General features: G+C 35.5%; 3 protein-coding genes across 3 annotated transcripts; 2 read left to right on the top strand and 1 right to left on the bottom strand.

The window, feature by feature from the left end:
* The first annotated feature begins 178 nt into the window (after positions 1-178).
* On the top strand, positions 179-4,006 carry LOC114926061 (uncharacterized). The gene is made up of 3 exons (XM_072230007.1): positions 179-2,538; positions 2,629-3,008; positions 3,468-4,006. The coding sequence occupies exons 1-3, from the start codon at positions 2,106-2,108 to the stop codon at positions 3,468-3,470; spliced, it is 816 nt and encodes a 271-aa protein (XP_072086108.1). The 5' UTR covers positions 179-2,105; the 3' UTR covers positions 3,471-4,006.
* Positions 4,007-14,075: 10,069 nt separating this feature from the next.
* On the bottom strand, positions 14,076-15,893 carry LOC112783396 (uncharacterized). The gene has a single exon (XM_025826329.1). The coding sequence runs from the start codon at positions 15,891-15,893 to the stop codon at positions 14,076-14,078; it is 1,818 nt and encodes a 605-aa protein (XP_025682114.1).
* Positions 15,894-16,729: 836 nt separating this feature from the next.
* Positions 16,730-24,520, top strand: LOC112783629 (probable methylenetetrahydrofolate reductase (NADH)). Its single transcript, XM_025826662.3, has 12 exons — positions 16,730-16,976; positions 17,786-18,223; positions 19,110-19,170; positions 19,279-19,361; positions 19,801-19,974; positions 21,373-21,546; positions 21,653-21,753; positions 21,858-21,969; positions 22,631-22,711; positions 22,792-22,969; positions 23,737-24,071; positions 24,216-24,520. The coding sequence occupies exons 2-12, from the start codon at positions 17,816-17,818 to the stop codon at positions 24,297-24,299; spliced, it is 1,791 nt and encodes a 596-aa protein (XP_025682447.1). The 5' UTR covers positions 16,730-16,976; positions 17,786-17,815; the 3' UTR covers positions 24,300-24,520.
* Positions 24,521-26,074: the final 1,554 nt, after the last annotated feature.

The raw sequence follows: 26,074 nt of genomic DNA, 5'->3' as shown, positions 1-26,074 counted from the left end.
TAAAGTGGTTAACAATAAACACTGTTTTTAATTAGGGTTTGGTAATGCTAGGGTTGATAAACGTAGTGAGTATTCCGGGCAATGAAATTTGTATGTAGTGCTTTTAGTGATGATAATGTTGGTGGCATTGTTGTGCATTATGGTAAAACTTTAATGATCCGGGTTATAAATGTTGCAGATGTCTGTGTTTGTGATTCCTGTATTTAACCATGGCGAAAAGCTTGTAAGAGCTAATGGTAAGCTACATTACTTAGGCGGAAAGGTAGAGAAGTTTCCTCCAATGGATATTGATTTCGTAAACAAGAAGGACCTGGAGGAACTATTCAAAGGTTTGGGGTACTTGACATACAAACAAATCTACTGGCATGACCCAACTGTTATTGAGTTCGACGATGGTCTGCATGTGCTCTACGGTGACAAGGAGATCAACAATATGTGCGACTTCACTATGAGGAATAATCTGAAGGAGTTCCACCTTTACTTTGAGCATGGAGTGGATATTCCTGTTGTAACTGACGATGAGCCTGTGGTGGAGGAAGTGGTTTCTGAAGATGACGATGTGTTGGTGATGACAGATTCTTCAAAAATCTTCTTCCTCCTCCTATGATTCATACGAGAGTGCTGAAGATGAAGCTTACAAGCCCCCTCCTTCTGGGTATGAGACTGAGAATTCTGAGGAGTCTGTTGATGTACAAAGAAAAAATAAGAAAAATAGAAAGTCTGGCTCACCTAAGACTATGACAAAGAGAAGGGCCTCCAGGAGATATACTGGTAAGAGGAGGATGAAACATGTTCTGAATAGGGAAATGGAAAGTGGGCCTAGCAGTGGAGATTCAGGGTTAGGCCAAGGCCCAGGTAGTGGAGGCTGTGTTGGGTCGGATCTGGGTAATATGGAAGGTCCAGCTAGTGTTGGAAATGTGGGGCAAAAGGGGGTTGCAACTGAGGCTGGTGAGAAATTTGTTGATGGTGCTGACATTGTATATGAATATGAGTCTGAGGGTTTTGTGACTCCCGTTTCATCAGATGATGAGAGGGGCCCTACTGGTCCAGATTTTAATGAGGGAAAAACATTTGGAGAGGTGCAGTTTAGGCTAGGTATGCAGTTTGCAACTATGGAGCAATTTAAAAGAGCACTTAAGGATGTGTTTGTGCAAGATGGAAGGGATTGCATGTATCTGAAAAATGAGCCGGGAAGAGTTAGAGCAGCTTGTGCAGAGGAAGATTGTCCTTGGCTGATTTTTGTGTCGAAGAACTCGGTTACCAAGTCTTTTGAGGTCAAGACATTTCACAGTAAGCACACATGTGGCCGGGATTATGGAAGCAACCTTGCTGATAAAAATTGGGTTGCTGAGAAATTGGGATTGCAACTAAAAACGCAACCAAAGTTGACACCTAAGGAAGCAATGCAACATATGAAAGAAGACTATAATGTTCAACTGAATCGAAAGATGTTTACACGGACTGTGTTGGACAGTGAAGGGGCATAAGTTGGGAAGCTGAGGGACTATCTGAATGAGATACACAAGAGCAATCCAGGGAGCACAACACATATGAACACCTTACCCTAGCCACAAGGGCCAAACTTGTTTCAGAGATTGTATATCAGTTTTGATGCTTGCAAAAGAGGCTTCAGGAATGGGTGCAGGCCACTCATCGGGCTGGATGGGTGTTTCTTGAAGGGTTACTATGGAGGCCAACTTCTTTCTGCAGTGACACAAGATGCAAATAATCATGTATTTGTCATCGCATTTGGTGTAACCAGCGTTGAGAACACTGATAATTGAAAATACGTTCTGACTTGCCTTCAAAAGGACTTCGGGGCAAGCATGCTCTTTGGATGGCATTTGATGTCTGATCAACAGAAAGTAAGTTACATAGTTACTAGCTAGCCTCCAATATTGTTAGTTTGTGATAACTTAACTATGTGATATAATATTCTGCAGGGTCTTGTAAGGGCAGTCCAAGAGGTGATACCAAATGCATTTCATAGGAATTGTGTGCTGCATATGTGAAAAAATTGTGAAAAGAGGTTTAGGGACAAACAGGTTAAGGGTTGTGTTTGGAAAGCTGCTAGGAGCACAACTCCAGTTCATTTCAAGGCTGCTATGGATAGGTTGAAAACTGTGAGTAATGGAGCTTGGGAATACATGAGTAAGTTTGACCCTAAGGTATGGTGTAGGGCATTTTTCAGTCACTATCCTAAGAATGCTGCTATGACAAACAACATATGTGAGTCTTGGAACGCAGTCATTGTGGAGGCTAGGAAGAAACCAATTCTAACACTGTGTGAGGAGCTACGGGTTCATGTTATGAACAAAATGGCTAGACACAAGAAGATCCTAGGGGCATATAAAGGAAGGCTGGCACTAGTGCAGCAAATAAAATTGGACAAATGGATTAAACCACAAAGTCACAAGTGGAATGCTCAATGGTGTGGTGACAATGACAGGGTTGTATTTGAGGTATCCAGGAATACACAGAAGCTTGGGGTTAACTTGAAAAATCAAACCTGCACATGTAATTTATGGCAGCTTACAGGTTAGGTGTATGCATGTCAAATCACTCAAATTTTTTGGTATTGTTGTTGAGCTATGGATGATGTTATATTTGATAAATTATGTTCTGTAGGTGTACCTTGTGTTCATACTGTTGCAGCAATATCCAGAGTGAGGGTAAAATCAGCTGAAGACTTCGTGTCTCCATTTTTCACTATGGAAGCCAAAAGGAAGACATATGACATTTGTATCAACTCTGTACCCAATGAAGAGTATTGGAAACCAACTGACCAACTGAAGGCTGATCCACCAAAAATTGTGAGACCTGTTGGTAGACCAACTAAGAGGAGAAAGGAATCAGCTACACCTCCAACTCCAACTGATGGCAACAAGGTCAGAAGGACCTTCCAGGTTACCTATAGCAAATGCAGAGAAAGTGGCCACTATTTTAAAGCATATAAGGAAGCACCTAAAAATCCTAACTGGCAACCAAAAAGCAGGAGAAATAACAAGGTATAGAAAAATTTTCTAGAAAATTTACTTTTCTTTCTGCATCCATGGAATACTATAAGTTAATTAAAATCTTACATCATTGTTCAGGGTGGAACATCTGGCCACACTCACAACAAACCTATGCATCAGAGGCCAAACCCTACTTTAGAGGAAATTAGGGTTAGAACTGTGAATTTTACTTTGCTATGCTTTTTGTTCTTTAGGTTTAGTGTTGTGTTTGGCTGTGTGTCTTTTTAGACCTGATTGGTTTGCCATATTATTGTTTGAAACTGGAATAGGCTAAAATTAAGAAGCATAAGAAAAAGATGTCAAAGAGGCCACATACTCCACAAGAGAAAATCCCAATCACTCAATCTGCCCCTCCAGTGATAAATGTTATTCACTATACTATGTAGTCTAACTTGTTAACTCATTTTTTTTTTGTGAAGTAACTGACTAATTTTGGATGTTGTTGCATAGTAAGCTTAAAGTGAACCTGCAACACCAGGCCAGCCAACACCTTCACCACCAGGCCAGCCAAGTCCTGCACCACCAGTCCAGCCAAGTGCCACATTCAGGCCCAAGCTGAAGACTTTTAGGCCACTAGGTCCTCTGAATCCACAAATAAGCCACTAGCCAGCAGCTACACCAGAAAATCTTGAGGCCATCTCCAAGGAAACAGGAACCTCTTCAAACTTATTTAAGTTCATTCCAAAACCAAATTTCAGGCCACCAAAGCAGACTTAGTTAACTAGGATTTTTAGACCATAAGACTTATCTGTTTGTAATGCTGTTTATGTTTTTTGGTTGCTAGTCCAGAATTTGAAAAATTACTACCAAGTAAGGACATGTTTTTTTGGAAAACTACTTGGCCTCACATAGTTTGTGAGTTTTATTTTGTAAACTTTGTCTGGTGTACCTTGTGTATTACTTTATGGAAACTTTGCCTCACATGGTTTGTGAGCTACATATTCCAAATTTTGGATTTGTGAAATGACAATATATAATCCTTGTGTAAATGTGCATTGTTACTATGTTTTCAGTTTCTTTCAACCATGATTCTGTCAATCAATTACACACAAATCATGAAATGCAGAAAATACTCATAACTGACTAAACAATGTCTATTAATCCAGAACCATAGTTTATTACAATTTCATAGTCTTTTCTTTCACTACATCCAGAAATTGTACCCATTACAAAACACTGAATTTAAAAGTTCAAAGGCATATTAACATTATACAGCTGTAACTATATTACATCCCTTTCCTATTACAATGCCTAACAAAATCAACCCAAACACTTTTCATCTGCTAAGAGCATCACTGTTCTTTTCATCGTTTTTGACCTCATCCATCTTCTTCTCTATCTCTGCAATTCTTTCTTCCATCTTTTTCGTTGGGTCTGCTACTCCATCTTGTAGCACTTCATCAATACAAAAAGAGGCAACATACTCATCTAGCCAGGCAAAGTATTTGCAATGTCCTGTGTTGTTCTACATCAAACATGCCTACTATTAAACTCCAACAAGTTACTAAAATAATGCAGCAACCCAAATAAAAACGATTTCAAAAATTTACCTTAAAATAAGAACAACCAAAGAAAAGCCTCCTCGAATTTTTTGAAGTGCCAGATTCGAACAAAATGGCGTATGATCCACAATTACACACTGGATGAACAAATTTCTTCTTCATCCTTCTCACACTCCTTCCAGAATGCTTCCATCGGCACTCATTCCACTGCCCCAACTCTCCTCACCTCCACTGCATTTTTTTTCGCGACTGAATGAAGCACCAGAATTTGCAATAGCCATGCCCACTGTTGCAGGTCCTCTCACATAGTCAGAAGATGCAAACCCTAAACCCTTTCAATAATTCAAGAAGGGGGAAATATGAACCCAACGCAATGACGCCGTTTCAGTTGTAGGGAGGAGGTTTTGGGTCTCTGCAATAACTTTTACTTACACGTGGCACCTGCAGTTGACAATTCAGCCTTTACCTGACACGTCATCCAGACAACTTGTTGGCAACCGATCACAGGAATCGATACATTCACTAATGTTAATGGTTGAGGACCTGATTAAAATTTTTGGATGATAAAAATGTGACATGTTCCAATTTAAAATGCTCAAGAGCCAAAAAAATATTTACCCTAAAAATAAATTAAATTATATATATATATTTAAATACAAATATATTGATAAATAATTTTAATGGCTTTGCTCTACAGGATTTTTGAATGTTAAAATGCTCGAGTTCCCAGCTACTACGGTGCCATTATTTGGTACTGTGGTCCATCACCAAATCCCCACCTACTCTTTCTTTGGTCAAACAAATCATTCACTACCTACTTATGCCACCAACCGTAGAGAGAGAGAAAAAAAATAATAATAAAAATAATAAGCTACCAACCACTGTTAGTCTGTTACCTCTAAATTTCGGAGAATTTACTAAAGTATCCCTATTTTTTAAACTTATTATTAGAATGTTATTATTTTCGAATTATTTACCTATATCTCCCTTTTTTTTAATTTAGTTATTAATTATAAAATAGAATAATTGATTGTTAAAAAAGAATATTAAAAAATTAATAACTTAATTAAAAATTAGTATAATAATTCATAAAATAAATAATATCATTAAAAAGGATGGTACATAGAAATAGTTTAAAAATAATAACATTTTTGAAATAAGTTCGAAAAACATTGAAACATTTATATATCAACTCTAAATTTTAAACCTGAAATTAGGTCATTTAAAATTTAAAATTATATATTTACACAAAAATCTAAAATTTTTTATACCTGCAAAGATATTTGCCAGTTTAATATTTATTACCATTGTAAATAGACTGTTTTATAATTGTCATTTTTGTCAATCTAATAATATTTTTTTTGAAGTCTTTTCATTAGAATTTTAAAATAATTTTTTTAATAATATGATTTTTTTAGTTACTATTTAATAATTTATCCAATTTTAACCATTTGTTTTCTATGATCATTAGAATATAAACCTATAATATAAAGTTAATAAATCAAAATATTTGTGTCTATACGTTAATTAAAAAATGGGGTTAATAAAAAAATAAAAAATGATTTTAAGTATTATTATTAACAAAGTCCTTCATAAATATAAAATACCAGTTATCAAAAATTTGTTATTATGTATTTGTGTATATTTTATATATATTATTTTACATATTTCTGTAAAAAATAATTAGCTATCAGAAATTCTAGAATCATAAAATGTTTCACAACAAAATAATAAAATTTTTTATAGCAGTATAATCAATTTTTTTTTATAAATATCAAATATACACTTTTATATAGTGACTATTTTTTGTATTTATATAACATAATGTTATTATTAAATGCTAAAATGGTAACTTAAAAATGATTTTTCTCTAATACTATATACTATATAAATCCTAGCTGGGTGTTAAACTGTTAACATATTCAGACACTAACAAAGTTGAATTTTCACAAGCACATTTACATCACATTTTCTTTATCTTACTCTTCGCATAACCTGTCAATTATAAAAACAACAATTTATATGAAAAATAAACTATGAAAAGTCTAAATGATAACTGAAAGATTCTGATACCAACAAAAATAATTAAAAAAAAAACGAACAATAAATTAGTTTTTAAAAGATAGTTAAATTTGATCAAAGTGATTACTTGTGGTAAGAAAAATAATAGCGCAAACAAATAGATGAAAAATAATGGCGTAAACAAAAAAGGTGGAAAAAATAATTATTAGACCTCTAAGAAATTTATTATTAATAATTTAAGTTATTGGAAAATATTTTCTACTAGATTTTAAAAGAATTTTTCTTTGACAACCTAAATTAAAGTGCTAAAAATTTAAAGAACTAATACTAAAAATTATTTTAGGTTGAATTCTTTAAATTTTTTCATGTAACAAATAAAGTAAATCACTCACCTCACTTGATCACATAGGTAAATATGTGCATAAAACAATTCAGAAATTTTATTCATAAAAAATTAATCAGAATGAGTCACAAAGATATTTAAATAGGTTCACTAACAGACAACCTAAAAGTGAGTCAAATCTTTCTAGATATGACTCTAAAATCTGCGCTTTGAATTATTTAAATGATATATAATTTAAACTAAAACTCTTTAAATATGTTATAACTAATTTAAATTAGATTTGATCCTATTGAATTAAATCAAATTTAATTTCAATTTAAAACTATTAAAAATACTATTAAACAAATCAAACCAAATCGTGTTTTGATAAAATGTTAAACGACAAACTAAACTAAAAAAGAGACAAAATAATTTCAAAAATTAATACTAAATTTATAATATTAGTGAAGGAGATGGTAAAGTCCAAAACAAAGGAAGGGTTGAGATTCAAGGGAGGAGGGTTGAGATTAGGGTTAAGAGAAGAGCGATTCAAATGATTTTTTAGTGTTTGAATAATTTTATTGTACATAACTCATTTTTCATGAATATAATTTTAATTATTTTTTATAGGTAAATTTATCAACGTTTAAAACTTTCGTGGATAGAAATAGAAATTTATTCAATTTTACATTTATCTTTATCACTAATAAAGTAGTTGATGTGAAGGGAAATTATTTTTTCAGTGAAAATATTAAAATACCTTATTTATAATTTACATATAAAATTTGTTATAAGATTGAAAATAAATTGCAATTAGAAAAATTAAAATTTTTAAATATTAAAAATTAGTCATTATATATTTTTTTATATTTATGCGTGATATTTCATTTTTTTAAAAAATAAAGTGATCAAATACTAACAAAACACACTTTTTTTTTTACAACAATATAGTTAAAACTTTCATGAATATAAGATATTAGTCACCACTGTAGTTTGTATTTTTGTTCATTTTTTACTATAAATATAAACCTAGTTCGATATATTATTTATAAAATTTGCTTATATTATTTATAAAGTTTATTGTTTATTGTAAATTTGAATATATAGCTATTTTGTATGTGTATAATATATATATATATATATAGATAACCTTTTTTTGGTATATGTAAATTTATATAAAAAAAAAAACTTTTGAATAAACAAAAACTGACCTTTTTTAAAAAATCGTTTTAACTTTTAGTAAAGTATAAATGAAGTTGATTTATATACTTATTTTGTGAAAATTAAAGGGTAATTTTAATAACTATACACTACCCATTAAAATGAAGTTGATTTATATACTTACTTTGATAATTTTAATAACTATACACTACCCACATTTGTGGATTTGTTTTTTAAAATAAAATAAAAAAATTATTATTTTTCAAAATGCTATATTTTAACTTTAATTTTTCAAATACATTTTTTTCGGATTCAAAGCAAGTTCGTGGCACTTGGCCTAACTCTCCGCTAACTTTATAATTTTTATAGAAGAGCTCGCCCGACAAACTTCACTTTAAATTTTTATATTTGAAAAAAAATTGAAATACAGATTTTTGGAATTAGGCGAGCTTTCTAAAAAATTAAAGTTAACAAATAAGATTTTAAAAAATAATAAATTTTTTTATTTTATTTCAGTGAAAAATTTCATATTTGCAGCTGCATTATTTACATGTTCATTTCTTAACACGATCTGATATGAGCAAGCAAAAGTCGATTACGAGTTATAGCTCGGCAACGTATGATTTACAGTTATAATCGAATATTCTGATTAAATCAGCAATTATGTTTTTCTTATAACGTCGGATATATGAATTAATGCTCGGACGTTACATAAAAATGATCACCTACAATCAAGCAGATATAAGACAGACAGCAAAGGTAAAAAAGGTAATCTATCTTTTCCAAAAAGCTCATATTCATATACTCTCTTATTGACTTGAGCATCGAAAAACCTTTGCAGGTACTCACCACCTCGATTCCAACAGCCGTGCTTTCCCTCTCCACCACAAGAAGTTTGCCGATCTTTTCCGGAGAACGAACCATACCTCGGTGTCACCAGGTCAGAACACGATCCAATTCTATAAGCACAAAGATCACTCAATGTATGTCCTCTTCCTCAGATACACCGTCTTTGAACAATTATTTGCTGATAGAAATTATTCGGCAAAATCAATTGAGGTTCGTTGGACTACATGGAATGTAGAATCAAGCTGCCAAACTCCGGGTATTTGCATTGAAGGAAAATATGTCGAAGAGTAACCGCCTCTTGATGCATATGATTTTGATTATATTCCGGTGCGGATTTAGATTTGGGATTCACTAACTTCCTGAAAATAATTTTAATGAGTCAAAGATTACTTGTAAAGAAATTAGACAAGTGTTTAATTGTGGAATTCAACATAGTTTCTGTAGCTAGATTTTTTTTTTATTTTCTATTTTTCTATTTTTTCTTTAGATAAATTTTAATAATTTTTTATTAATTTTGGTGAGATATTCTATCTTAGTCTTTTTTTGTGTGTGTGTGACTATTCCATCTTAATCTTTATAGTCCAATTTATATTTCTTTTCAGTAAATGAAAATTATATTTAGATAAAAGGAATATTTATTTTATTTTGATCATAAAATAGTACCAATTTTTTAAATTAAAAGATGTTTAAACTAATAAAGTAAATAGATAAGGACTCTCAGCTTATTTTGATAAAAATTACTTATGATATATAAATATATGATGATCGTTTTATTATGTGCATGATTTGAATATTTATTAATATATCATAATTATCAAATTAATACTAAAATGATATTTGGTTAAATTTATTAAAAATTAATTAGACTCACTCAAATCGATCAAAATCTAATTAGATTAAAAATTGAATAGAATTGAACAATAGTCACTATCACACTAATTTATTCTTTTTATATTTGATATTTTTTGTCAAATATATTATATATAATGAATTAACTTCTACTTCTATATAATTATGAATTATGAAATACTAATATACATAAAGGGATTTTTTAAGTAAATTAAATATTTAATATTATTTAGTTTTTTTTTTTAATTTTCTACATAAAGTCAGGGCCCAAATCATAGTTATAAAAATTGAACCAGTAAATCCGACCAAAAAATCGATAAACCAAACTCCAAATCAATTCAGTTTATTTTTTAGATCGATTAAGGATAAAAATCAATATGAAGTATGAACCAATAAAAATTTGTTAAAACCAGTTCAACCCAATCAGTCTATTATTTTGAAATTTTTTCCGAAAGGATGATATTAAGATTCAAATTAGGAATAGCATGGTTGATGCATTCTCTGTTTGCCACTCAATTATTATATTTTTTATCATTATATATGATAAAAACTAATTATATAGTAAATATTTAATTAAATAATTTTATAAATATCTAAATTTAATTTAATTTTTTATTTTTTAAATTAATTATATTTTTGTTATATATAATTATTAATATTGTTTCGTCCTGGCACAGGGGTAGCCGAGCTTTAGTGACTCCGAGCAAGTGACTGTTGGAGAGGAAGAGCTATACGTCGGCTTGAATCGAACACCGCGGCGAAAATACCTGTAAAAAATACTCCGACGCTCAAGTCAATAAGGATCTTTAATAAATCAGTTAAGTAGAGAATAGAAGACTGAGAATGGAACCTGATCTTTAGCCGAGAATATTAGTTCGGCTTTATAGGAGTTGTTTTTCCCATTTACTGGGGATAAGTCCTAGTTTGTAGGTTGGTTATCATATTCTGTTTTGGTGATTAAGTTTGTTGAGCACGTTTCCTATTTTCAAATGGGTGAGGCCGAGCTTATCTGCTCACGTGCCGAGCTTTTCGGGCGGCCGAGGATAAAGATGACAAATCATAGCCCCCAAGCTTGCCTTGGTTTGGATAGGACTAAGGCGAGCTTTCGAACCAGGGATACCGCAATCCTCGGTCGCTGAGTTGTTGTCGTGTATGCTCCTTACAGCCCCCAAGCTCGGCTTGGTTCTGTGCAGAATTCAAAACGTTTTTTTGTAGTGGTGGCTTCGTTCTGCGCGCCATCATGACATGATTGATGTGAAACTATCCCGCTTTTCTAGGCACCCCTGTCCGTTGGTTTTAGTAGTGGTTTTAATGCTTCCTTCTTTTTTGTCAATCTGGAGTAAATGCAAAGGGTTGGTAACCGTTTTCTTTATAGAAGTTATCTTTTGCTTATACTTCTTTTTTCTTTTCAAACTGCTGAGTAAAGTTTATTTTCTCTTCCTATCTGAAAATGAGTAAGCAAGGTCAGTTTTGATTCTCCCTGCCTTTCTTCTTTGTTTTCTTGTTTTTTCTTTTCTTGTTCTTGATGGAGAACTGTAATGTGGGTGATCCTTATGACTGGGTTGATGCTAGGGTAAGAGAGCGCGTGTCTCAATTTGATGATGAGGAGTCGGTGAGGCTGTTGGGGTTGAATATTTGAGTCAGGGATGGTAGTAATATTAGGATAGAGTTGTTACCTTTTGGGAGGGAAGACCGGGTCTGTGACCGATTAGATGATTGGTCTTTCTTCTATATGTATAGCTGTCTGTTCACTGAGCTGGATGTGAAACTTTCCTTTACCGAGTTTGAGTGTGGGGTTTTGTATTGGTTGAACTGCGCCTCAACTCAACTTCACCCTAACTCCTGGGGTTTTGTTCGGGCGTTCGAGATATTGATGGAACTGCTAGACCATCCGCCGTCTCTTAGGCTGTTTTTCTCATTATTTCAGGCGAAAGGGGTGAATAGGGGCTTGTGGGTAAACCTTAGTAGCTATCCCGTCGGGCTATATTTGGCCTATATAAGTCATCATTTAAGGACTTCAAATCTATGTTTGTAAAGGTTAGGAGTGTACCCGAGAATTTTCCCTTTTATTTGAACGAACATTTATTGGAAAGGTTCCCTTTATTCTGGTGTGCCGAGCCGTATCAAGCACTGGATGTAGATGATAGGCTTCTTGATGATGATATTGTGATGGATTTTTTGTTTAAGTCTTTGGGTCCGAAAGGTTTGTTGTCGATTGCTGAAATGTTGAAATGAGATACCGATAGGCAGGCTGTGTATGATCACATAGGTAAATTGTTTTACTATGTTTGTTTCCTTTTCTGTTTGATGCTCCATCCACATGTATACTCCAATTGGCTGTTGTGTGTTGTGTCTCATTAGTCATTTCTGACACGAAGTCGGCAAGTACTTGTGACTTCAGAGTCTTTCTCGACTCGTACTGAATGTCGAACTTGGATAGTTTGATTGACCACTTTATTAGTCGTCCGGCGAGCTCGGGTCTGGTTAATATCTGCCTTAGTGGTTGGTCTATTCGTACTATGATTGTGTGGCTTTGAAAGTAATGTCGCAGCCTTCTTGCTGTGGTGACCAGTGCCAGTGCTAGCTGTTCTATCTTCGGATACCTTGTTTCTGTTGGTTGTAATACCTTACTGATGAAGTATACTGGGTTTTGCTTTTTTCCTGTTTCCATCACTAGGACCGAGCTTATGGCGTGGTTAGATACTGATAAATACAGATACAACGGCTTACCTGCCTCTGGTCTCTGGAGTATTGGAGGTGATGTTAAGAGCTGTTTGAGTTCCGTAAAGGAATTTCGCATTCGTCTGTCCATGTGAATTTCCTGCCCTTAGAGAATGTCTGAAAAAAATGGTAAGATCGGTTTGCCACTGCGGGTAGGAAACGTGATAGGGCGGCTATTCTGCCTGCTAATTGCTGGACTTCTTTTACTGTTTTTGGGCTTGTCATGGTCAGCACTGCATTGCATTTTTTTGGGTTGGCTTCTATACCTCGTGAGGTTAGTATGAAGCCAAGAAATTTCCCTCCTTTGACTCCAAAAGCACATTTGTCTGGGTTGAGCCTCATGTTATATGCTTGGAGTTAGTTGAAAACTTCTACCAAGTCATCACAGTGTGACCCCGCAGGCGTTTTTGCTACCATATCATCTATATAGACTTCCATATTCCGGCCTATCTGTTGTTAGAATACTTTGTCCATTAATCTTTGATATGTCGCACCTGCATTCTTTAAGCCAAAAGGCATTACCTTGTAACAAAAATTTCCATGTTCTGTTATGAAAGCTGTTTTGCTTTGGTCTTCTTGGTGCATCAAAATTTGGTTATAACCAGAGTATGCATCCATAAAACTCAAGGCCTATGATGCACGGACACTGACACGGACACGGAACACGACACGACACGGGACACGCCGACACGCGAATTTTAAAATCTAATAAGATACGGGGACACGCATATATATAAAATATAAAGTATTTTTTAAATAAATCGTAATGATATTTTGATATTTTATTGATATTAAATTATAATTAATTTTTTTAATTATTTTTAATGTCTTATTTTAATTATATCAAATATTTAAAATATTTTTTATTTTAGTAAATAATAATATATACTATATCTAAATTTATTTCAAGAATATATGTTAAGAATAAGATTGGACACGCTGATACGTAATGGTATTTAGGTGTGTCCAAGCGTGTTCGGAGAAGAATTTTTTTGCTTTTTATTAAGACACAGTTGGACACAGTAGACACACGTGTCCGACGAGTGTCAGTGAGTGTCGTATCTAAAATGTGTCCGACACACGGACACGACAATTCAGCGAAGTGTCCGTGCTTCATAGCTCAAGGCTTTGAAACCAGAAGCGTTATCAACTAACTTATCAATGCAAGGTAATGGATATGCATCTTTAAGGCAAGCTTTGTTTAGATTTGTAAAATCGACGCACATGCGCCATTTACCTGAACTTTTCCTTACCATTACCACGTTTGATAGCCATGTGGTGAAGCGGATTTCTCTGATGAAACCTGCATTGAGGAGCTTCTTGGTCTCTTCAAGTGCTGCTTGTTTTTTCTCTTCTCCGAGATTTCTTTTCTTTTGTGCCACTGGTCAGACTGTTTTGTCGATTGCTAATTTGTGGCAGATGACTTCTGGGCTTATTCCCGGCATGTCGTCTGGTGTCCACGCGAATAGGTCGGCATTCTAGCGCAGTATGTGTATAAGTCTTGCTCGTTCCTTCCCTTTCAGTACTTCTCCGATGTATGTGTTTGCTTTTCATCTGCTGTTAGTGTTAATTGGTGAAGGTTGTCCATTAGCTGAGGTCTTTTGCCGAGGTCTTCTCTCGGGTCGAGATCAGCTAACATCGTGGCTTCGGCCGAGCTGTCTCCCTCGTCTGGGCTTGCTTTAGACAGGCATTGTAGCACTGCCAAGCTTCCTGGTGATCGGCGTATACTGTAGCTATCTTGTTTTCCAGCACTGGGAACTTGACACACAGGTGTAATGTGGACACTACCGCTTTGAATATATTCAAGGCGGGTCTCCCAATTATAATATTATAAGGGATATAACAGTCTACTATTAGGTATTGAATATCAATGGACTTCGACATAGGGATCTCTCCCATTGTGGTCCTCAGCCATATATGTCCCATGATGGGGACTCTTTCTCCGGAGAACTCAATTAGCTCTCCCGAGGAGAGCTGTATCAGTTTTTTTGATAACTTCATCTTTTTAAAGGTAGAATAAAACAAAACATCAGTGCTACTACCTGGGTCCAGTAGTGTTTTCCTTACCAACAGCTCTCCGACCTGGATGGAAATCACCACTGGGTCGTCGAGTTTAGGGCTTGCCGATCTGAAGTCCGCTTGGTTGAAGGATATCGTGACGTCTGGGTCCTTGTCCTTCCTTGGCTGTAGTGTTCCCTCGATTGCCAGCATCGCCCTGTAGCTTCGCTTTCTGGCCGAGCTCGTTTCACCTCCGCCTGCGAACCCTCCTGATATGTGGCTAATGATTCCTCTTGGTGGATCAGGAGTTGTCTGTTCTTTTTTGTCTGTCACTGTTTGTTTGCTCTCCTCCCTATTCGAGTTTGCTCTTCTGGCTTTCCGGCTCTCGACATATTTGTCCAGAAGCCCTTGGCGCGCTAGTCTCTCTAGGAGGTCTTTCACGACAATGCAGTCGTCCGTGGTGTGGCCGAACTTCTGATGGAAGGTGCAATGCTTGCTCCTATCCACGAACCTTTGGTCCTGGTAGTTCCCTGCTCGAGCTGGCGGCTTTACGATTTTGGCGTTGAGAATTTCTTTGATGATGTTTTCTCTCTTTGTATTGAATCTGGTGTACGTGTTGTATTTTGGTGTGAGCTTGAAAGGCTTCTTTGTATCCTTGTTTCCTGGTGATCTAAAAGCTTTTTCTTCATCTCTCCGATGTGGTTGTTTGTCCGATTTTTGGGCCTCACGGAGTTCTTCAATCTCCATTTGGCCTGTAGCCCTTTCTCGAAACTCTTCTAGTGTTTTTGGTTTTGTTATCGCAATAGTCTCCCGGAACTTGCCAGGTCTGAGGCCAGCTTTGAGGGCATGTAAGTGGACAGCCGTATCCAAGTCTTGGATCTCCATAGTAGCCTCGGCAAACCTGGTCATGTAGTCTTTTAAGCTCTTGTGTTGGCCTTGCTTGATGGTGCCGAGGTAATCTGATCCGTGCACATATATTCTTGACGCAGCAAAGTAATCAATGAACGACCTTGCCAGGTCCTCAAAGGAAGAGATTGAACCTGCAGACAACTTAGAGAACCAGAGTAACGCAGCACCATCGAGGTAAGTGGGAAACGCTCGGTAGAGGACGGGCTCATTGTTAGCACCGTTGAAGAACATCATGGATTGGAACTTCTTTACATGAGCTCGGGGATCTCCGAACCCCTTGTAGGGTTCAAGCGCGGAGGGCAGTGCAAAGTTTTTTGGCATCTGGTACTTTGTGATCTCCTCGAAGAAGGAGTTGTCGAGGGTGAGCTTCTCCTTTGGAGGAGTAACGCTCAAGGGGTCTGTGTTGCCCTGAGCCAAGCTTTTGGAGCTTTCTCCATTGTTCTGCGTGGATAGCTCGGCTATTCTCCGTACTTCCGCCTGAAGTTCAGCGATTTGGGCCAGGAGCTCAGCTTGTGTGAGTTGTGGATTTTCCTTGTCAGCCATATTCGAGGACTGGAAATCCTGCAAAATAGAATAAAAGACTAGACAGAGGAAAAAATGGGGTTAGATGTATTCCGGACCCACTGTGGGCGCCAAGTGTTTCGTCCTGGCACAGGGGTGGTCGAGCTTTAGTGACTCCGAGCAAGCGACTATCGGAGAGGAAGAGCTATACGTCGGCCTGAATCGAACACCGTGGTGGGAATACCTGCAAAAGATACTCCGACGCTCAAGTCAATAAGGATCTTTAATAAATCAGTTAAGTAAAGAATAGAAGACTGAGAATGGAACCTGATCTCGAGAATATTAGTTCAGTTTTATAGGAGTTGTTTTTTCCATTTACTGTGGATAAGTCCTAGTTTGTAGGTTGGTTATCATATTCTGTTTTGGTGATTAGGTTTGTTGAGCACGTTTCCTATTTTCAAATGGGTGAGGCCACGTGCCGTGCTTTTCGGACGGCCAAAGATAAAGGTAACGTATCAAATATAAATATAAATTTTGCTAAAATTTATTAATATATTTTATATTTGATCTATTTTAATATTAGTGTTGTATTAAAATTATTTGTTTTGATATTAATATTAAAATTTATTAATATTATGATTAGATGATAACTTTTATAAATTAATTATTACTGTTATTGTATTGAATTAAAATATTATTATAATAATATTCATAAATTTTATATTTATTTTTTCTAAAATTTAGATATATATATTTTAAATTTTAATTTTAAAATTTTAATTATTTTATATTTTTATTTATATAAAAATAATTTTAACAATTTAACTAATAATTTTTTAATTAAATTAATAAATCAATAATTTAATCGATTTAATCACGACTTCGATTCTCAAATCGTACTTCTCAAAGAATTAAAATCTATACCGACAGAATTTGAAGAAATGAGGCACTTAGCCAGTAACTGTAGCCACCATTACCAACCAACTATATCATCCCCATCTCAGATCTATGCTGCCACCTCTAATCTAAGTCTATAAATAGCCAGAGTAGCTCCCCTGCCATTGCGCGCTTTTGCCATCTGCCTCTGCCTCATTGTCTCCCTTCCTCATAAGTTTCATCCTAGAGGTACGACTCTCTCTCTCTCTCTCTCTCTCTCTCTCTCTCTCTCTCCGCGATCCGGTACACTTTCCTTTCACTTCCAACTGTTTTTTCATGTGCACTAAATTCCGCCAGAAAAAGAACACTGTAGAACCACGTATTGCGAGGGATGAAATAAATCGAATTTCAGTTGAAAATTTACAGCTGTATCTACTACTGCTGTGGAATCAGTTATTCCTCTGCTTGTTCTTTGTTGTAGATTGAACGGAATGATGCGAAATATATGTATGTTTTTATCTCGGGAAAACTTATTTGTGGTACTAAGTTTTGCATCTAAAGGACTTCCGTTAATTAGGCTTCTTAAACTCTCGTGTTCTTCAATTTGAAGATATTATACGTTTGAAATTGAAGGGCAATTGTTATTGAAAAGTTTTTTGCTGCATTTTGGGCTCTGTATATGGATCTAGTTTGGTGCGAGGATCACTGTTGTGCATCCCTGCTTTAGTGATAGTGGAATGACGCGATGCGGTAATGAGCGGAGGACCAAAAGAAATAGTGAAGACAACAACTACTGGATCTCGTTTCATTCTTATTTATCTCCTTCTGATTTATTATTATTATTATTATTATTATTATTATTATTATTATTGATCTACAATCAGGAAGGCAAATTTATGTTAGCTTCTGTGTTTCTGTTCTTGTATCACTAACATGGTTATATGTGTGGTGTCGGTGGTGTTCTTGCAATCATTTGGTAGGAAGGTATATTAATTGTTGGATCTAGCCTAGCTGATCTAATATACTTTGTTGCTTTGGTTGGTTGTTGGCCTCATCAGGATAAAATTTGAAGAGACAAAAAGAAGCAAATGAAGGTGATAGAGAAAATACGAGCAGCTGCGGCAGCTGATCCAGACAGGGTGGTCTTCTCATTCGAGTTCTTTCCACCCAAGACCGAAGATGGGGTAGATAATTTGTTTGAGAGGATGGACCGGATGGTGGCACATAATCCTTCGTTTTGCGATATCACTTGGGGCGCAGGAGGATCCACAGCTGATCTAACACTTGAAATTGCAAACAAGATGCAAAACATGGTATGCGTGGAGACCATGATGCACCTCACCTGTACCAACATGCCTGTAGAGAAGATCGACCATGCTCTCCAGACCATCAAGTCCAATGGTCTCCAGAATGTTCTTGCTCTTCGTGGTGATCCCCCTCACGGTCAGGACAAATTTGTCCAGATTGAAGGTGGCTTTGCCTGCGCTCGGGACTTGGTACACCAAACCCCATTCTTACCCTCTATATATAAATTGGAATCTATCAATGATTGCGCTGTCAAGTAACTCTTTCATATGCACATTTTAAACAAATATGTTACATTGATTTCAAGTGTATAGAAAATATATCAAACGTTTTGATTAACATGAGATTTTATTCATAATACCTTACCAGCAACCTAAAATTACTGGACCAAAATTATTCATCTTGTTTTCTTCTCTAAATTTCAAGATATAAACAAATAATATGTTTAAAGAGCGAGTTTCTAGCATGACGAATCTATCTTATTTGCTTTTTGCCATGGCCTAATGGCATTCATATGTGTTGCTAGGGTTTTTGCCAACTATTTACTTTTCTATTTACCGACAAAAAATTGGGAGAGCATATCTTCAATATTTAGACTTCATCTGATTCTGTAGACTGGCATGATTTTGATAATTTTTTTTTCTTCAAAACTATTTTCATGAAAATCTTTTTCTAGAAGAGCTTTTAAGTCATTTAATGACATACTGTTCTCAAAATTTCCTTTGTCTGATTTGTTGCGCAAACTGAGTTCTGCTAAAATGGGAAACAGATGTAAATAATTGTTGAACTGCTTTGTGGAGATGCTTTCAAATAATTGTTGCGCATAACATGGGAAAACAATAAAAAAAACTTTATATGAGAAAGAATGATGTGCCCTTTTTAACCAAACTTTTAAATATGTGGACATGATGTTCCAGCAATTTATGAAATACCAAATTACATTCTTGCTGATGTCACAACCTGAAACTTAATTTCATAAAGTAATTTGGTATTTGCTACCAGAGCTAGTTGTTAAACTCCTTGGGCCATTTGCCTAGTCTTGCATGTTAACTATGATATTGCTGTTAATTTTTTCAGGTTAAACATATAAGAGCCAAATATGGTGACTACTTTGGCATCACAGTTGCTGGTTATCCAGGTTTCTAGCTATAGTTATCATTATTTTCAACATCATTATTACATCATGAGCTTTTCTGTTGCTTTTACCACTTTCATTGTTCTTATATTCCTGTCTTCTTCTTCTCAGAGGCACATCCAGATGTTATAGGAAGTGATGGCTTGGCTACTCCAGAAGGTTATCAAAATGATCTTGCTTACCTCAAGAGCAAGGTGTTTTTACCAAAAATTTGACTTCGCCCATCTTGTGTTACATTAGGTTTTATCCATGATCACTTCTGGATGTACAGTCTACAACATGCTTATGATTTGTGAGTAGCATGCTTAATAAGTATGTGAAGCGAGAAAAATGCATAAGAAATGATATGTTCATTGAAATTCTGTGTAGCATGCCTTTTTTTTGGGGGTCGTGCTGTGTAGCATGCTTAAACATGTATTAAGAGAAAAAGATGTTTGAGAACTTTTTTGTTCATTGTTTACTGTTATTATTAATACTGGTTTACAGAATACTTACAATTTCTGAGTAGCATGCTAAAAGAAGTATGAAGAGAGAAATATGGCTGTTTGTTTTACATAATGCTTTCAACTCACCTGTTGTGTGTTCATCCTTCTGCCTTTTTCCCGCTAATCTAACTATTTATTTATTTTATAGGTTGATGCTGGAGCGGATCTGATCGTTACCCAATTATTTTATGATACAGATATATTCCTTAAATTTGTGAATGACTGTCGCCAAATTGGAATAACTTGTCCTATTGTGCCTGGAATTATGCCGATTAATAATTATAAAGGTTTTCTCCGCATGACTGGCTTTTGTAAAACGAAGGTATCCAAATGTTGTTGTATAGACTATAGACCTTTTAGTTAGATATACTAAATATTTTACTAATCTTGAGGACATGGGACTTAAAAATGCTCTGGAGTGTTGTGTTCAATGTGTTGAATACTGGTATAAATGTCATGTTATGTGTTCAATGTGTTGCTAAATGTTTGTTATGTTTATTAAACCTCTTTTTTAATTTTATATTATTATTTTTCTTTTTGAATTTCTGGGGTTGCATCTTTTCCTCTGGCTTGCTTGGTTGCTAAGAATAAGTCTCTGATCACCCTATTTAAGTTGTATGAATAGATTTAATGGTGCTCTCTAGTGCGTTCCTTCTGATTTAAACGCCTTTTATTCAGCATTTTTGCCTTCATGTGCAGAAAATTTAGATATTCAGTTCAGATAGCATTTTGCTGTTGCAATTGTTGTAAGTGACATCAATTGTATTTAATGAATGGGTAAAATTGAACATTCCTTTGCTAAAAAATCTTTCTGAAAACTGAAATAATTAAAATTGTATTAAACTAGTTGGACTATACACTACTATTTTCCTTGTGAAAGTATAAATGTTAACAGTACTTTTAATAGAAACTTTGTAAGCTTCTTCGGGTCAAATTAATTTTCAAGACAGCTATGTCTTAGTTATATCCTTGATGAGTATTTGTTTCAGCTATGCTTTAATTTGGTTGAGCACAAAAGCAAAGAGCACATATTACAGAGTGAATATACTTGGTTCCCATAAAGTATATATATCCGCAGAAAATGCTAGATCATATATTTTCACCTTTTAGTTGGTTGTTAGTTATTATTTTTATGCTGGCATTAATGGATTAACATTTTTTCTTTTTGTCTTATTAAGATGTTATATCTTTTAATTCTCTACTATTATACTACTCTTTTCATAAACTTTTTAGAGGAATGGTTCTGGCTCTTATCCTTCCCCTCCTTCTAAGATGTATTTTGCTCCACCCTCAGCCCTTGCTATATTTCATGATTAATTGAACTTGATTTTTACTGAAGAAGTTCCACTGATTTGTCATGAATGTCACAGTCTTCATGATATTTTGTTATTAATGGTGAAAGTGAAAAGTTGTGCAATTTTCAGCAAGGATTTCTGCATTTTGTTTTCAGATGATAGAATAGACTGCAACTTGGAAGACTATGAGCTACATGAATAGTAACTACTGATAAATCATAAGTGCTACATTTGAAAATATTATATTTGTATGCATTACTATTTTCTTTGGGAACTGAATTCCAATTCCAGTCAGTACATGAAATTAGGCATGTTTGAACAGAAGCGTACAGACTAATGTCTCTTAGTTGCTTACACTTTACTATTTTTTTTATACTTCAGTCTTGGCTCTAGTATAATTTTTCATCTTTGATGAAATATTCCAGATACCAGCTGACATTTTTGCTGCTTTAGAGCCTATCAAGGACAATGAAGAAGCTGTCAAATCTTATGGAATTCACCTGGGAACTGAAATGTGCAAAAAAATTTTAGCTCATGGAATTAAGACACTACATATGTATACTCTAAATATGGAGAAATCAGCATTAGCAATACTAATGGTTGTTTCTCCTGTTCCATGCGAGATTCCTGTTTTACGCATATTTTCATTGTTATATTGCAAGAATTGAATTGAACGTAAGTCTCTATGCATATTATTATTGGCAGAATCTCGGCTTAATTGAAGAGACCAAAATTAATAGGTCATTACCTTGGCGACGCCCTGCAAATGTGTTTCGTGTTAGAGAAGATGTTCGTCCAATATTTTGGTATTACACCTTTGTAAATGCTATGTTTTTTTCCTTAAAATATTTGGGGGTGTTTAGTTTATTTGAAGGATATCTTACTTTATATCCATATATTAATGCAATAGGGCAAATCGTCCAAAAAGCTACATATCAAGGACAATAGGATGGGATCAATACCCACATGGGCGTTGGGGTGATTCTCGTAATCCATCATATGGTGCACTAACTGATTACCAGGTTCTTACTATCACAAAGTGATTTTAATTTGTGGATTCTATTTTTTTGTAAAGTTCAGTTTGATACTTTTGTCCATGACTCAATTCATGTATTTTGTGGATTTTAATACGTATATATACATTTTCTCGGTTTTTTTCCTTCACAGTATGGTATTTAGTAGTTTTTTCTTGCCCTTTTATATCAAAGTAATGTCATATACTGAAACGTTTCCTAGCAAGTTCTTGGTAGATTCTTGCTTGCATAAGCAAAATTTAATCTTTCCAGCCAGTTGTCATATACTCATGACTCTGATCTGCAGATGAGCTAGCAATTCTCTCTGATTTTGTTTAGCACAGGTCAGCAAAAAGTTGGCAACTATAGTTTGCAATTTAGTGAGAATGTTTTTGTGTTTGTGTGTATATGTGTGAAGGAGATAGAGGGAGAGGGAATAGATAGATGATCACTTTGATTCTGCAGAGACATAAGTAGGTTTAGTTATTCGATGCATAATTAGTTAATTACAATGTCTTTTAATTTGGGACACTGTCAATGAGAAACCACTAAATGATGACAGGGAAGAAGAATGAAACACCGTAGAAAGCATTTAGAAATTGAGAGTCTCTTAATATTATGCTGCTTATTTGAATGATCATGTCCTACTCAATTCTTTTCTTTCTTGCAGTTCATGAGGCCACGTGCACGGGACAAAAAGCTTGTTGAAGAATGGGTGGTTCCCCTGAGGAGCATTGAGGATATTTATGAGGTATAATTCCTATCTGGAATATGGCTATGCTCACCATCACTTCAACAGGAGCTAAAGTTGTGTTCATTGTTGCATAACAGAGGTTTAAACAGTATTGCCTTGGAAAGTTGAGAAGCAATCCTTGGTCAGAACTAGATGGTCTTCAGCCAGAGACGAAGATTATAAATGAGCAGCTGGAAAAGATTAACTTGAAGGGATTTCTCACCATCAATAGCCAGCCAGCAGTCAATGGGGAGAAATCTGATTCTGCTACTGTAGGTGAGTCTAAAAGACGTAGACGTGTATACATGAATAATTTTCTAATTTGTACACACTATAGATCATAATTGCCTAGATTGATGCATTTCCAAGTGTCTTGAACGATGACTATTTGTCATAAGTATCCCATATTCCCATGATATTGGAAGCCTTCTTTCGCCTTTCCTGACTATGCATGCATAGGGAACATCCATGACCATCAAGTATTGCAGCATGATCTAGTTTCGGAGAGGAGACAACTTAGACAATTATACTTTGGCATGATCTTCCAATACATTTAGTTTGAAACAACATCAATAGTTAGCTGACATTAGCAGTGAGTGTTTTCTCACTTTTCCTGCCTCTGATTACCTGAATATAAAAATATGTAGTGTTTCCCAGCTGGTAGCAAGCCTGCTAAGGTAGATGGTCTGTGCTGATGAATAAATAGAGTTATGTCCTACAATTCGGTCAACAACCATAAGTGGGCAATTTCTATATAGTTCTTTTCTCCCCGGTTTATTGCCATTTTCTTTTTCATTGTTTTTTGTTGGTAAAAAAAACTTGAATTACTTAACTACAAGAAAAGCAATATTTGGTGGTCAATTGATAGCTCCCTTTATGAGTTGTTTTTTTGTTTCAATTGGATCAGAGTTGTAACTCAGATGTGGCTGTACCCCTCCTCTTTTGGTTTCTCGCTTCTTTTGCATTGGTTTTACTACCATGTAGGGGGGAAAAAACTGAAAACAACAGATATTCTAAATCCTATGTTTTGATTTTTTACCTAGGCTGGGGTGGACCTGGTGGATATGTATATCAGAAGGCATATGTGGAGTTCTTTTGCTCTAAGGAAAAGCTGGATGCACTTGTTGAGAAATGCAAGAATAGATCATCTCTAACTTTCATGGCTGTGAATAAAGAAGGAAGTTGGAGATCTAATGTAGGCCAAACCGATGTGAATGCTGTGACATGGGGGGTCTTCCCAGCCAAGGAAATAATCCAACCAACCATTGTAGATCCTGTTAGCTTCATGGTATGGAAGGATGAGGCATTTGAAATTTGGTCAAGAGGATGGGCATGCTTGTACCCTGAGGGTGATGCTTCCAGGAAATTGGTTGAAGAGGTTGGTTTTCAAACTTCCATACCCTAAACCTTGCACTTTGCCTTATTATCAGCAGAAATACCTTGTATTAATAGCAATACTGAAATTGTCTTCTTTCGCCTTGGATACTAGAGTTCTGATAATTCTGTTTTAATTGTGTTACAGGTGGGCAACAGCTACTTCTTAGTCAGCTTAGTAGACAATGATTATGTCAATGGCGATCTTTTTGCTGTTTTTGCAGATTTCTGAGATGAACTTCATATATTAGGTCTTTTAAGTATTGTTCGGTTGTTTGTCAAGCTTTTTCCTTTTATTTTTCTTCATGAAGATTTGAATTATTTAGATGGCTCTAAAGTTCGTATGGCACATCATCGTTTGTAGTAAACATATATTATAGACGTGTTATTCTTCAGAATTGCACCGGTAACGTGTCATTTAATGAAATTGGTTGTAAGATAATTTGTAGACAATAATTACTCTTTGAATTTGATGGTTGTTTTTTTTTTTTTTTTTTTTTTTTTGGACAATGGCCATTAAGGCCCGAGCTACCCAAAAGAACAACACAGCCCAATCCCAACCCAACCTAAATATCCTAATACATTCAATCTATTTTGAAGCGCGCACACATCTTCCTATCTTTTTCCCCTCAAATGATGCAGCACCAACTATGTGAGGAGCTCTTGCAAAATCTCGAAGTCCCGCGCCTCAAATTGGATCCCTCCTATGTCTATGAAGTTATGCAGAGTTGTGATTCCTCCTTGATGATTTTGATTATAGCCTGAGGAGGGTTGGAGACTTGGAGCTCCAATTAGTTTGTAGGTTGCTTGTGTAAGTCATTTTTGCTACTTCATGAGTCAGTGAATTTCTTTCGTCTTGGGATCCATGTAAAACCATTGCCTGTGTATCAATGTTGCATTTTATCCAATCCTTGGGTGGTGAATGCCATGCTACATTGAATTTGAGCTCCAAACCATACAGCTCTCATCCATGGACATAATAACAAGGCATGCTCTGTAGTTTCCTGTTCCTTTCTCCCTGGATCTTGTGCCTGAGACCAGAATCGATGCCCTCCATTGTAGCGGCTTTCCATCAGCAAATGTGCCTAAATGACCGGAAGAGCTCTGGTTAGGTGGACTGCAACCTCTTCGAACTCGACTCCCCTGAATCAATGGACACAGTGCTCGACCGTCACCTTCTACGCTTGACGGCCACCTAAGCTGCTTGATCGATCATCTACATGGCTCCTGCATCTTCCAAGGGATCCTTGCTGCTCGGCGATACCCGAGTCACTTCTGAAATCCTGTTTTCACGCCAAAACGTGGGCCATCCTCTTTTTGGACTGAGTCACTCTGGGTAACACTTAGAGCTTTTGCCTCAGATCACAAATGATCTGGCTAAGAGACGTTTCTTTTTTTGTATTATCGATGAAATATGAGAACAGGTGATGTTTTCAATATATCTCGTCTCTTCACATATCTTGCTCATTCTATTGATTCTTACTTTCATTGTGCATAATACGCAGAATTTCTAATGGTGGTTGCATGCTCCAATTTGAATGAAGGTTCCCTAATTCTGCTTCTTTGGCCACTTTATGTGCAAGAAGATTTCCTTCTCTGGGAGTCCAAGTTAGGCCCCTACCAGGTAATTGATCCAATAACAACTGAATATCCTGAATAATTGCCCATGCTTCACCAATTGGACTCTTGGATTTAATTGCTTGTATGATTTTTAGATTATCTGATTCAATGAGAACTTTTTCCATGAACAAATTATTTGCAATGATTAGAGCTTGTCTAATTGCTAAAGCTTCTGCTACTGTGACTGAGTTTGCTTGAATTAATCCTGTGAAACCTAATAAAATCTTTCCTCTACTATCTCTGTACACCACTGCTATAGCTCCTTTGCCTGTATTCTTTTTGAAAGAAGCATCCACATTTGCCTTGATCCAATCCGCAGGGGGTGGCCTCCAACGAACCTCTCTCGTTCCTTTTTGAACCTGTCTTTCTTTTAAATTTATCTTCTTT

Source organism: Arachis hypogaea, chromosome 20 (genome assembly GCF_003086295.3).
Source record: "Arachis hypogaea cultivar Tifrunner chromosome 20, arahy.Tifrunner.gnm2.J5K5, whole genome shotgun sequence".
Classification (NCBI taxonomy): Eukaryota; Viridiplantae; Streptophyta; class Magnoliopsida; order Fabales; family Fabaceae; genus Arachis; species Arachis hypogaea.
The sequence above is the reverse complement of the archived record's forward strand: the minus strand, read 5'-3'. Positions and strand labels throughout refer to the sequence as shown.

Coding starts and splice junctions, on each gene's coding strand:
- LOC112783629 (XM_025826662.3), top strand. CDS start 17,816: ATGAAGGTGATAGAGAAAATACGAGCAGCTGCGGCAGCTGATCCAGAC. Junction 22,712..22,791: donor GCATTGAGGATATTTATGAG/GTATAATTCCTA, acceptor GTTGCATAACAG/AGGTTTAAACAGTATTGCCT. Junction 24,072..24,215: donor CCAGGAAATTGGTTGAAGAG/GTTGGTTTTCAA, acceptor ATTGTGTTACAG/GTGGGCAACAGCTACTTCTT.
- LOC114926061 (XM_072230007.1), top strand. CDS start 2,106: ATGGATAGGTTGAAAACTGTGAGTAATGGAGCTTGGGAATACATGAGT. Junction 2,539..2,628: donor TAATTTATGGCAGCTTACAG/GTTAGGTGTATG, acceptor TATGTTCTGTAG/GTGTACCTTGTGTTCATACT.
- LOC112783396 (XM_025826329.1), bottom strand. CDS start 15,893: ATGGCTGACAAGGAAAATCCACAACTCACACAAGCTGAGCTCCTGGCC.